Source organism: Sapajus apella, unplaced genomic scaffold, assembly GCF_009761245.1.
Source record: "Sapajus apella isolate SASKATOON/1434 unplaced genomic scaffold, GSC_monkey_1.0 scaffold31, whole genome shotgun sequence".
NCBI lineage: Eukaryota > Metazoa > Chordata > Mammalia > Primates > Cebidae > Sapajus > Sapajus apella.
This window is the reverse complement of record NW_022436971.1, coordinates 5,936,992-5,950,380: the sequence shown is the minus strand read 5'-3', so window position 1 is coordinate 5,950,380 and position 13,389 is coordinate 5,936,992. Positions and strand designations below refer to the sequence as shown.

The 13,389-nt window shown below is 38.9% G+C and overlaps 1 protein-coding gene across 5 annotated transcripts in view; it reads right to left on the bottom strand.

The window, feature by feature from the left end:
* Window positions 1-13,343, bottom strand: part of WDR35 (WD repeat domain 35) — a 70,782-nt gene extending 57,439 nt beyond the window's left edge. For 4 of the 5 annotated variants that reach the window (XM_032294047.1, XM_032294048.1, XM_032294049.1 and 1 more), the window contains exons 1-4: window positions 13,181-13,343; window positions 12,362-12,479; window positions 2,729-2,800; window positions 952-1,044 (exon numbers count right to left, since the gene is read on the bottom strand). In XM_032294047.1, the coding sequence (XP_032149938.1) occupies window positions 952-1,044; window positions 2,729-2,800; window positions 12,362-12,479; window positions 13,181-13,336 (439 nt within the window). In that variant the 5' untranslated portion in view covers window positions 13,337-13,343. The remainder of the gene's footprint in view (window positions 1-951; window positions 1,045-2,728; window positions 2,801-12,361; window positions 12,480-13,180) is intronic. The other variant, XM_032294051.1, reaches the window with a different exon arrangement.
* Between the last annotated feature and the right edge of the window lie 46 nt (window positions 13,344-13,389).

Below are 13,389 nucleotides of genomic sequence, written 5' to 3'. Positions count from 1 at the left end.
CACTGAACTTTAACATTCTATCCCCTACCCACACACGAACAGAGACACACTTTTTAAAAAATTAAAGTATTATAGCATATCTTTAACGAAGACTTTTTCAGTGGTATGCCCTGCCATTTAAAACAGCACACATGAACTTTTCAAAACAGCACACATGAACTAAGGTACGCTTCCCTTTTGAAGATGATGACTACAGCCCTCAGGAAAACATGTATTATGAGCTGTTTTTCTGGTAAAAATGGTATATCTAAGTTAATCCTTCTTTTATTCTCCCTCTCTCTTGTAGACAAGAAGCACAAATTGTGAACCAATAATCAGAGTTGAGATAAAATCTGTATTCATAAAAGCAAAGGAAGCTAACTGGCCCATGCAAGAAATGAATTATTGCCTTTGACTTCTTACTAAATGTGTTTTTATCTACCAACTCCAGCCACTCACTTATTCATTCATTCAACAAATATTTATTGAACATGTACACTGTGCTATGCATTATAAAAGGTTCTACATATAAAATGATGAACTAAATAGTCATTTCCTCTTTCCCCTCAGAGCTTACAGTCTACTGAGGGACCAATATTAAATACACACTCACACACACGTAAATGTAATTATAAACTGGAACTACCTAGGAAGTAACTCTTATTGGAAATCGGCGGGGGGGGGAAGAGCTATCTCAAGTAGAAGCTATTCTTCTGCTAAGAGTCTAAGTTCATTTTGGAGATAGCCAACAGTCAGCTAATTCACTTTCTTAATACAGGGTTAAAGTTAAAAAAAAAAAAAAAGTGAAAAGTAGGCAGCAATAAGTCCAGAAATATCATCACTGCGCAGTCAGGATGCACTCCTGTTGCTAAGTAAAAGGGGTCTATTTGGAGATGTTATTTACCCATCCAAATACTGTGATCCAGATGCCAACTTGTGAAAAAGTAAATAAGCTCTCCTAGTATAGCATACCTTTACAAAACATCCACACAATGATAAGCCCATTTTCATCACTGGTAGTCAACTTCTGATACTGTTCATTCCATGTTACAACTTGAACAGAACCTAGAACATTATAAAACAATTTAGAAACTTAAAGGTTACAATTAATTTCAAATTTATATTTTATATAAACACCAAGATCAAGTTAAAATCAATATACAGCTAACTAGTCTTTAATATTCCTCAAAAATATTCATAGGATGCAGTTATTGATATCACTACTTTTCTATAACAATGCATAATACTATTTTTCATATCTATCTTTATTTCATGCCAGTGAAGACACCTATCATGGCTAGCTACAAGAACTACCATATATCCGATGACAGAAACAAATACAAGCATGGTTTACCCAATTGGCCTGACTCCCAAAAACAATGATGTCCAAAGGACACCATACTAAGTACTTGTTTAAGGGATTTTTGTTAATCCTTTTTGGTAGATATGCCCTATAATCTCTCTTCTGCCCACCCCTCGCCCCTGTTTTCCATTCTATTAGTAAAACACTCTTAAGCATATCTTAAACCTCTAGGGTACATGAATTATTGATGACTTAATTTTTTAATCCCTAAATACTTTCGTGTACATTTCCTAAGAATAAAGACATTCTCTTTCATAATCATATTACAAATTAGGAAGTTTAACACTAATACACTATTATTATCTAACTCACAGTCCATATTCAAATTTTATCAATTGTCCAAATAATGTTCTTTATAGACACTTGTTTTTCTCATTCCAAAATCCAATCTAGGATTACACAGTGCATTTAGTTGTTACGTGTCTTCAACCTTTAGTCTTTTTTTTTCCCCTGAGACGGGATCTTGCACTGTCACCAAGGCTGGAATGCAGTGGCACAACCATGGCTCACTGCAGCCTCAAACTCCTGGGCTCAAGGGATGCTCCCACCTCAGCCTCCCAAGTACCTGGGACTACAGACACGCGGCACCACACCTGGTTAATTTTTTTTATTTTTTTGTAGAAACAGGGTCTCATTATGTTGCCCAGGGTGGTTCCAAAATCCTAGCCTCAGGCAATCCTCCCACATTGGCCTCCTAAACTGCTTGAACTATAGATGTGAGCCACTATGCCCAGTCTCTTCAGTCTCCTTTAATCTGGAATCATAGGGCAGATTCTAAAAAGGATTATTATACATATGAAACACTCATAGACAGGAGTATTTTCAATATATAAAATAACAGCTACTTTCTCCTAGATTTATTTAAGATGTTGTTTACTCGTGTAAAAGTTGAATGACTCTAAGTTATATTACTTAAGTCTCAACAGAAATGATTACAAACAGCTCCCAATTTACAATGGTACTACTTAAATGATTTTCCAGTGGTGGGAATGCAATGCGCATTCAGTAGAAATCGCACTTCAAGCGCCCACACAACCATTCTGTTTTTCACTTTCAGTACAGAATTCAATAAATTACATGAGACAGTAAACATTTTATTATAAAATAGGCTTTATGTCAGATGATTCTGCCCAACTGCAGGCTAGTGCTTTCTGGGCACATTTAAGGTAAACTAGGCCAAGTTATGATGTTCAGTAGGTTAGGTGTATCAAATGCATTTTCAGCTTACGATGGGTTTATTGGAACATATCCCCATTGTAAGTCAAAGAGCATCTGTATTTTAAATATTACCGTTATTTAAAATGTTGACATTTCTGCATTAAGCAGATACTTTCTAAATGCCTAAATACCACTCAAACATGCCTTAAAAGAAATTCCATGACTCACCACTATGACCTTCAAGATTCTGATTCATAGAAAGATTACTGGGGGCCGCAAGACCCCTCAATTTTGCATCACCTAAAACAAAACAAAACAAGCTACTATGTTAAACATATAAAGGTTACAATAGTGTAAGACTTTGACTTTTTTTTGTATTCTTGGGCAGTATTAATCATTTTTTTAAGTATACCTCATTCTGATTTATTTTTCTCATGGTACAAATATGAACAATAACAAATACCTCTTGCAAAAATATTCTCGTAAAATAAAGCAAAATATATAAATGAACATTGTTTACTCATACATTAAATATATTAATAATCATCACTGCTTCTTATTCCTTTCCAAAAGACCACAAATAGAAATACTTATGGACCATAGACTGAAAACTCTACAGCTTACAAGGGATCAAAACAGCATAGAATTTGAAAATGAGTTTTTACTAGATTACACAGAATTTTATATTCACTCATTTATTCATTCATTCAACAAATATTTATTGAATGTGAAATGTTTATTATAAAACATTCTATGTATAAAATGACTAACAAAACAGTCATTTCCCCTTTCTCCTCAGAGCTTACAGTCTGAAGGACAAATATTAAATACACACTCACACCCCCATAAATGTAAGTATAAACTGGGAACGCGAAGGCATAATAAGAAACAGTAACAGAAGTGACTTAATTACAGATTGACGGGGAACCAGGGAAGGCTTTCAGAAGACCTGATACCTAAGCTGAGCTGGTAAACTGGAGATAGCCAGGAAAGGCAGAGAAAGAAGGGGTGTAGTTCAGGCTAGGACACAGCAACGCAAAGGCTCCGAAGCAGACGCTTAGAACCCTTGACAAACTCTAAGAAGGCCTATGTGGATGAACAGGGGAGAAAATTGCATTAAACAAGGCTGGAGTGACAGGCACAGGAAAAATGATGAAGTATTTATAGAAAACAATAAGAATTTTAGATTTTATCGAAAGTGTAATGAAAACCTCTAAAGACATCTTAAAAAATCATCCTACAGAGGATAATATTAAAATGTCATCTCAATAAATTAATCTTTGCTTAGAAATCTGTTACACATAAAACATAGCATTTAAAACTTTCATTTAAAGTACAAATTTTATGAAGATTTTAAGAGTTGTGAGAATGGGAATTATACCAATGCTAATGAAAATTCTACTTTCACATAGCATGTATCCTAAAATATTATGAAAAATATTCTTTATTCTGAAAACAGTCAGGAAAAAATACCTCATTTCCTCTAAAATCACTATTTTAATTACCCAGTTGTTGTTTTGTTAACCCAAGAGTACACACGTACAGTTTAACAATGCAATCATCTGTCAAACAATTAAGATTAAATGTTGCCGACACACACATTAGGCTGAACATGTTTTTTTTAAACATAGGGTTCTTTCACTCATTTAATCTTTTAAAAATTTTACAACACACTTTATTATAATATTCTAAAATATTTGGTTGAAACAATTTTCTTAACTTCTAGCACTGAAAAATCCATTCTGATGCTTATATATTCTGGTGTCACCGTAACCTAACTAAGTGAAATGGGTGATATGCGATTTAGATGGACCACCCATGTTTTCTCTCTGTTGGACTGTAAGGTAGGGCACTCTTGACAAAATACATGCTGACAGTTAAGAACAGGCTTTGAAATTCAGTTTGATGTACTGAACAAATATCATCCACATCTGAAAAGGTCTCTTGCTGGCAGCAACTCCATAACTTGATCATGTACAAAATATTCATAAAACCCACCTGAAAGTTCTCAGATGTCTATAAAAGAGCCAAAAGTTTTAAATGATGTAGAGTAACGCCAGCAACAATATCCCAAGATTCCATTCGTTACATTACTAGACTCCAGACAGCCAATAAGGTAATGAAACCAAACTGGTATGTGAACAAAAATCTGCTAATACTGACATAAATCTTCTAAAAGCACATACCAGTAACCCTTGGATTTAAAAGGCCTGTTGAAAGAGGATACTAAAATATAAAGCATTTTAAACTCATGTAAAGGTATTTCAGAATGAAATCAGTTATTCCAATAACCCAAAGAACATCAAAAAGTCCAAAGAAGGCTTTTAAAAGATTAAGGTGTAATAAAGCGACTGAAAGTAAAAGGTATGATACAGAAGAACAGAAGAGCCTGCTAATCACACCAGTAACCAAGCACACTAAATCACTAAGAGCCTTTCTCTTAGAAAAGCATGACTGACAATGCTTTTGTTTGCATTCATTGAAGTTGTCAGCAGCCCAATACCAAGAGAAATTCCTGTTATGTGCTGCACAATAAGCTTGAAACCTAGAATCAAAATATAAAGAAGACTGTTTTGCAACACATAAGGACAATACAATTCTGAGGAGATGGTACCATATTCGCCAGACTCTCTGGCAGGGTCACCTGGTTCCCTTGCTTCTCTGTGTGAATGACTGACTGCAAAGGACTATGGATGCATCCCTGGGTATAGCTATGGACACCTTACCTGAGATTTCTGGTCAATCTTGTTGTCCTGGGCATACTGGAAGATTGAGGCAATGTCACTGCCTACAGGTCCTGGAGAACTGAGCAGACAGCTACAGCTGGCTTGCATGGCCCTAAATACTTTTTCTCTGTTGCAAATGTGTGCTTCCAGGGCTCTCTACTCTCATCAGGATGAGAGGATGGAGGCCTTGGCAGTCATAGCAGGAAAAGCAAGAAATGCCACCTCAATCCTAGTCAGGGACATCACCCTCAAACCCTATCACAAGCAGCTACAACCCAAGTTCATCACCCTCAAACCCTATCACAAGCAGCTCCAACCCAGGGCAATCACCCTCAATCCCTACCACAAGCAACTCCAAACCAGGGTCATCACCCTCAGTCCCTAACACAAGCACCTCCAACCCAGGGTCATCACCTTCAATCCCCAACACAAGCAGCTCCAACCCAGGGTCATCACCCTCAATCCCTAACACAAGCAGCTCCAACCCAGGGTCATCACCCTCAATCCCTACCACAACCAGCTCCAACCCAGAGTCATCACCCTCAAACCCTACCACAACCAACTCCAACCCAGKGTCATCACCCTCACACCCTACCACAACCAACTCCAACCCAGGGTCATCACCCTCACACCCTACCACAAGCAGCTTCAACCCAGGGTCATCACCCTCAAACCCTACTACAACCAACTCCAACCCAGAGTCATCACCCTCAATCCCTACCACAAGCAGCTCCAACCCAGGGTCATCATCTTTAAACCCTACCACAAGCAACTCCAACCCAGGCTGTCAGCCCTTTAAAAACCTTTTGGCAAGGAAATGACATCATCTGGTCCCTTTAAAAAATGACACTGGCTAGAGTGTCAAGAACAATTAAGAGTAAGCAAGAGACAATGGAAGGAGAAAAACTGATTCTCACAATAGACCAGGTGAGGGATGATGGTAGCTGGAGCTATAGAGGGGGTAGGGGAGACAAAGGAAAGGATGGCTTCAAGATATGCTTTCGAGACAAAAGCTACAGGATTGCTGATGTAGATGCTGTAAAGGGAGGAAAAGAGAAGATTTCCAGCTTGAGCAAATGCGTGAAATTGAGACATTTTGCTGAAATGGAGAGAACTGAAAGAAGAGATTTGGAAGAACATCAAGAGTTCAGTTTTGAACAGTTTAAGTATGAGATGCCTGTGAAAGATTCCAGCGGAGACACCCAAGTCTGAAAAATCAGGACTGGACTGGAGATACAAATGTGGGGCTTTTCACCCCATACCACAGACGACATTTAAGGGCAAGAGAATGAAAGAATAAATACAGAAAGCAAGTGACTAGAGAGCCCAGAAGCAAGTTCTGGGGAATTCTAATAGAAGAGGGAAGTCTAGCAAAGTGACTAAGGACTGACCAGAGAAGGAGGAGAGAAAAGTAGTATGTCTAAATATAACAATAACTTAAACATTTTGAATTCTCCTGTCTTGAAAAATAATGTTTTGAGTCAAATCCTGATGAGTCAATAAAAGCTGTCAATTAGATTTAGAACATGAAAGTCACTGGTGAGGGAGAGAAAAAGAGAGAGGACTGATATTGAAAGGAGAAAGAGAGGATAAATTAGCAGAGAGGTAACCTGAGGAGGTGAGAGGAGATGAGCTCCAGCAAAACACTAGAAGCTGGCCTGTGAGAGAAGTAAACCTGATATAAAAAGATGGACTGCTGGTTCTAGTTCCTTTCCTTCTAAAGCAAGGGACTGAAAACTGGAAATGCAACTTGGTACAAACTTTCTGGAGGGTAATTTGTCTACACATAACAGAAACCTGTATAGAGAGAGAGATCCAAGATGGCTGATTACTAGCAGCTCAGGATTGTAGCTCCCAGTGAAAGCGCAGAGAACGAGAGGACGCCACAATTTCAGATGAATTTTTGTTGGTCATGGACCAGGAGATTCCCAGAGGAGGAGCCCCACGGGTCACCAGCGTGACTCTTGTGGCCAGTGCGGCGGTTCTTGGTGCAGAGTAAACGGGACTGGGTCCCCTTTTGGTCGATGCTTGGAGCTCCAGGAAGGCAGAGTCACCTATTCAGCTGATTGAAAAAGAGACTCAAGAAGGAAGCCAGACCGGAGATTCCCGGGCAGAAAAGCACCACGAATCTTAATGCAGCTGTTTTGGCTGGTGCAGTGGGTTGCTCAGATTCCAGTGCTGGAAATCAACAAGTTGGACGTCCACTCAGAGACCTAATTTGAAAGTTGGTAATTACAAAGATGACAGGTGGATAAATTTACAATGATGGGAAGAAACCAGCGTAAAAAGGCTGAGAATACCCAAAATCAGAATGCCTCTCCCTCTACAGGGGATCACAGTTTCTCATCAACAAGGGAACAAGGCCTGATGGAGAATGAGTGAGTTCCATTAACAGATTTAGGCTTCAGAAGGTGGATAATAAGAAACTTCTGTGAGTTAAAAGAGCATGTTCTAGCCCAATGTAAAGAAACTGAGAACATTGAAAAAAGGTTTGACAAAATCCTAACGAGAATAGACAATCTAGAGAGGAATATAAGTGAATTAATGGAACTGAAGAATACAATACGAGAACTCCGTGAAGTATGCACAGGTTTTAACAGTCAAATTGGTCAAGCAGAAGAAAGGGTATCAGAGGTCAAAGACCAACTTAATGAAATGAAACGAGAAGACAAGATTAGAGAAGAAAGAGCAAAAAGGAATGAGCAAAGTCTCCAAGAAATATGGGACTATGTGAAAAGTCCTAATTTGCATCTGATAGGTGTACCTGAATGTCATGAAGAGAATGAATCCAAGCTGGAAAATATTCTTCAGGATATTATTCAGGAAAACTTTCCCAACCTAGTAAGGCAGGAAAGTACTCAACTTCAGGTAATACAGAGAACACCACAAAGATATTCCTCAAGTAGAGCAACCCCAAAACACATAATTGTTAGATTCACCAGGGTTGAAATAAAGGAGAAAATTCTAAGGGCAGCTAGAGAGAAAGGTCAGGTTACCCATAAAGGGTAGCCTATCAGACTCACAGCAGACCTCTCAGCTGAAACCCTGCAAACTAGAAGAGAGTGAGGATCAATATTCAATATCCTCAAAGAAAAGAATTTTCAATCCAGAATCTCATATCCAGCCAAATTAAGCTTCATAAATGAAGGAAAAATAAAATTTTTCGCAAACAAGCAAGCACTCAGAGATTTCATCGCCACCAGGCCTGCTTTACAAGAGCTTCTGAAGGAAGCACTATACACAGAAAGGAACAACCAGTATCAGTCATCCCAAAAACTTACCAAAAGGTAAAGAGTATCTCCATGATGAAGAATCTATACCAACTAATGGGCAAAATAGTCATCTAGCATTAAACGACAATATTAAACTCACAAATATCAATATTAATCCTAAATTTAAATGGATTAAATGCCCCAATCAGAGACACAGACAGGCAAATTGAATGAAAAGTCAAAACCCATCAGTTTGCTGTATCCAGATCCATCTCATAAGCAAGGACACACAGAGACTCAAAACAAAGGGTTGGTGGAAGACTTGCCAATCAAATGGAGAGCAAAAAAGAGAAAACAGGAGTTGTAACTTTCCTCTCTGACAAAATAGACTTTAATAGTAACAAAGACTAAAAGAAACAAAGGACATTACATAATGGTAAAAGGATCAATGCAACAACAGGAGTCAATGATCATAAATATATATGCACCCAATGTAGGAGCACCCAGATACATAAGACAAGTTCTTAATGACTTATAAAGAGACTTGGTCTCCCACACAATAATAGTGGGATACTTTGACACCACATCATTAATATTCGACGGATCAACAAGATAGAAAATTAACAGGGACATCTATGATTTGAACTCAGACCTGGAACAAGTAAACTCAGTGAATATTTATAGAATTCTTCACCCCAGGTCCACAGAACATACATTTTTCTCAGTATCATATTACACCTATTTTGAAAGTGACCACATAATTGGAAGTAAATCATTCTTCAGCATTTGCATAGCATTTTACAGACTTAAATGAAATATTCGTTGGCTGTTTGTTATTTTCTTCCTTTATTCCTTCCTGTCTCCGCTGTTAAGCACAATTATCGGCATAAAAGAGGTTTTTAATACCTATTTTTAGACTGCATTCCAGCCTGGGCAATAGAGCAAGACTCCTGTTCTCTCTCCCCCTTTCTCTTTCTTTCATTCAAAAAAAAGAAAAAATAGAAACCTATATAATGTACAGACTCTTTGATCCAGTGAATGCCATTTCTAGAGATTTATCCTAGAAAGTCTTAACAATTTATGCAAAGATTTGAATACAAAGATACAGTTGCTTTAACAGTAAAAATGCAGAGACATCTAAATGTCCAGTACTAGAATTGGTTAAGCAAAGTACAATATATTAACACCAATATAATGAAATACTAAATAGACATTTAAAATGGTGCCATAGGAGATGATTTATTGATGTAGAGGATTGCTGTACTATATTGCTGTAGCCAAGCTACAAAACACTATACTTAAAATGTTGCATCTTTAGCACAACACAGTGCTTGAGATGAAGCAGGCATGCAATATCTATGATTGTTACTAGAGGGATCTGCTGAATCACTACTATTTGTATTAAATACAATATATTGATCTTGTTAGAATCTCCCAGTCATATTTCTCATATTTATCTCTTTCAGCACAATTCATAATCATTATTAAGTTCCAAAACAAATACTTTACTCCATTTTCCAAACCTCCCAAGAATCGATTTCCCATCTTGCTCACTAATTTCAAAGAATACTCTAGCCACAGTTTATCAAAAGGACAGAGTAGAAAAAGAAATATGTTTTTTTTTAAAAAAAAGCCTTCAACATTAAACAAAATGAACATTTCTTAATGTATTTTAAAACCTGCTATGTACTGTAAGCAAAAGTATGTATATACAGACACACACACATCTATAGATACATTTAAGAAACTTTCTTTTAACACAGTTTTAAAAACTAAAGCACTGACAGATTGAACTATAAAACAGCATAAGCCAAACTTTAACTGGTACTTAAGTATTTATCTTCCAAATCTGCCTTTTATTTCATAAAATTAACCTACCACAGCAAAACAATTGCTATCTTCTTTACTTAGGCTGTCCACTAGCCCTTTGTGCAGTGATTAAAAACAAGGATTTGAATGTGAGACAAACTTAGTTTCACATCCTTACTCTGCCACTTACTGGCTGTGTGAGCTAGTACAATTATTAACTGCTCAGAGCCTTAATTTTCTCACCTAGAACACCTACTGCTCAAGATCTTTATTGTGAAGTCAAATAAGATTGTGAAGGTTAAATATCCAAGTATACGGAAAACCGTCAATAAGTATTTATTACTCTATAACATTCAAAGCTGTAAGGTAATGCTATTCAAAGTGGGGTCTGAGGACCAGCAACTCAGCATCACTAAAAATGGAAATTCTCATTTTCAAAAATGGAAGGTCCCACCCAGGGTCTTTTGTTGGGGGGTAGAGCATGAAATCCATCTTAACGACCTCTTCCAGTGATTCTTACACCTAACACATTTTGAGAAGCAATGTTGTAAGGAATCCAAAAATGTAATTCAGTTTAATCCCCTACATTTTCATTTTAAGGAAGAGTAAACAAAAGTACTAAAATCCTCAGCTACTCATTGAAAGTCATTCAGTAGTCCTGTGGGAGAGTTGAGATTTAACTCCAATTACCCTATCTAGATCTTCAATCTAGCGCAGCAGTAGCAAAGCTAAAGAAGTGGGAAGCTCAGCATTCCCATTACTGGGTATATATCCAAAGGATTATAAGTCGTTCTACTATAAGGACACGTGCACACGAATGTTCATTGCAGCACTGTTTACAATAGCAAAGACCTGGAACCAACCCAAATGCCCATCGATGATAGACTGCACAGGGAAAATGTGGTACATATACACCATGGAATATTATGCAGCCATCAAAACCGATGAGTTCGTGTCCTTTGTAGGGACATGGATGAACCTGGAAACCATCATTCTCAGCAAACTGACAGAAGAGCAGAAGATCAAACACCACATGTTCTCACTCATAGGCGGGTGTTGAACAATGAGAACACATGGACACAGGGAGGGGAGCACTACACACTGGGGTCAGTTGGGGGGAAATAGGGGAGGGACGGTGAGGGGTGGGAAGCTGGGGAGAGACCGCAAGGGGAGAGATGCCAGATGTAGGTGATGTCCGGCAGCAAATCACACTGCCACATGTGTACCCATACAACAATCTTGCATGTTCTTCACATGTACCCCAAAACCTAAAATGCAATAAAATAAATAAATGGAAAAAAAAAAAAGAAGTGGGAAGCTGTTTGTTGTGATTCCAGAGCACTAGATAAAGAAATCGAGCCGCATAGACAATAGACCTACTAATAAAAATGTAAAACATACCCCATTTTCTGTTTTTGGACACTAGGTGAATAATTACTAATGCATCTGATAAGCAGAAAGGATGACATAGATGTGTAAATAATCTGCCAAATTTTCTTTTTTTTTTTTGAGACAGAGTCTCGCTCTGTTACTCAGGCTGGAGTGCAGCGGCGCGATCTCGGCCCAAATGATTCTCCTGTCTCAGTCTCCGGAGTAGCTGGGATTACAGATGCCCACCACTATGCCCAGCTAATTTTATGTATTTTTAGTAGAGACGTGGTTTCACCATGTTGGTCTGGCTGATCTCAAACACCTGATCTCGTGATCCGCCCAACCTCAACCTCCCAAAGTTCTGGGATTAAAAGTGTGAGCCACCGTGCCCAGCCAATCTGCCAGATTTTCTTAATGAAATGTTGACCCACAAGATTTTTATTAAACTCCTAATAATGTAGTACACCAATTAGACATAGCATAACACAATGACTTATTTTCATTATTCATTATTTTTCATTTTCCATTAATAGCTCAGCAAAAACCGTCTGATGTTTACATTCAACATTATCTGAACTTTATTGCAAACATACTCCAGGAAAATACCATAAAATGTTTAGGTGGTTTTCCCTTTAAAATAATCAGAATTGCATATTGACAGACACCACGAGTAAATCGCACTGAACAAATAACACTAGCCAATTTTCTACCAATTTCAAATATGTGCGCTTGCTTTCATTTACCTGTCTGTGTCTCTAATTTCAAAACCTTCAGTAATCCATCTTCGCCGCCGCATGCTATGAACCCTTGTTCCTTGTTCCAGGATATACACTTCAGCTTCACTTTATTGGGAATGGATATCTGTAAAAGTAATCACAGCCAGACTAACAACTTTCGAAGGAGTTGGGAAGAAAGTCTACAGAAGGCTGAAGAAAATCTTCCAAGAAGAAAAACGGACGGCCTTGCAGAAAAAAAAGTGAGCTATTGTGAAAATGAGCATGGTCCCCTGGACTGACACGGGTTCTACCATTTGGGAAAGAGGGAAAGAAGTGCACAAAAGAGAAGGTTAATGACTGTGGAGGAAGCCAACGCTGGAGTCACCGGATGGATTTTTAAAAGGGAGGGCGGGGACAGGGTATAAATATCACCAGTCCCTATTCCTTTTTACACACACAATACTTAGGCTATCCTATTGTTACTTCTTTTCTCTTCCCCAACGGCTGGTAGCGATCCAAAGAGTTTATAAATCACGTGGATCAGCAACAAGTGGAAGAGGAAAGATAAGGTAGCACGTGTCAATTTACCCTGGAGCCACGCAAAAGGACCTAGCCAGGGGCAGGGAGAGTGCTGCGATTGGGCTGCAGGCTCAGCCAAGGACTGGTCCGGGCCTCTGGGAATCGCAGGAGGAGGTCGGAGGCTGGACCCGGCGGGAAGGATGGCTGCGGGATGGCAAAGCCGCGATCCGAACCCGGTGAAGCCGCAGGGCTTCTTGGGAAGGCAGCAGGAATCGCCGCAGGCTGCGGGAATACCGGAGAAACGAGGACACCCCTCGGGAAACTCACTTTCTTGGTCAGGTAGAAGAACATCGTGGGCCCTCCTAAAGGGTCACAGTGGCCGCTAAGGCCCACGACAAGTAACGGTTCTACACCTCCAATCGGGAGTACTAGCAGCTCCGGAAAGCTCCCGTCGCCCTGGCAACTGCTGCTTCCCGGTCGCATCCGGGTCGCCGGGGGACACTTCCGGTGACGCCTTCGCACCGGGCACCGGCGTA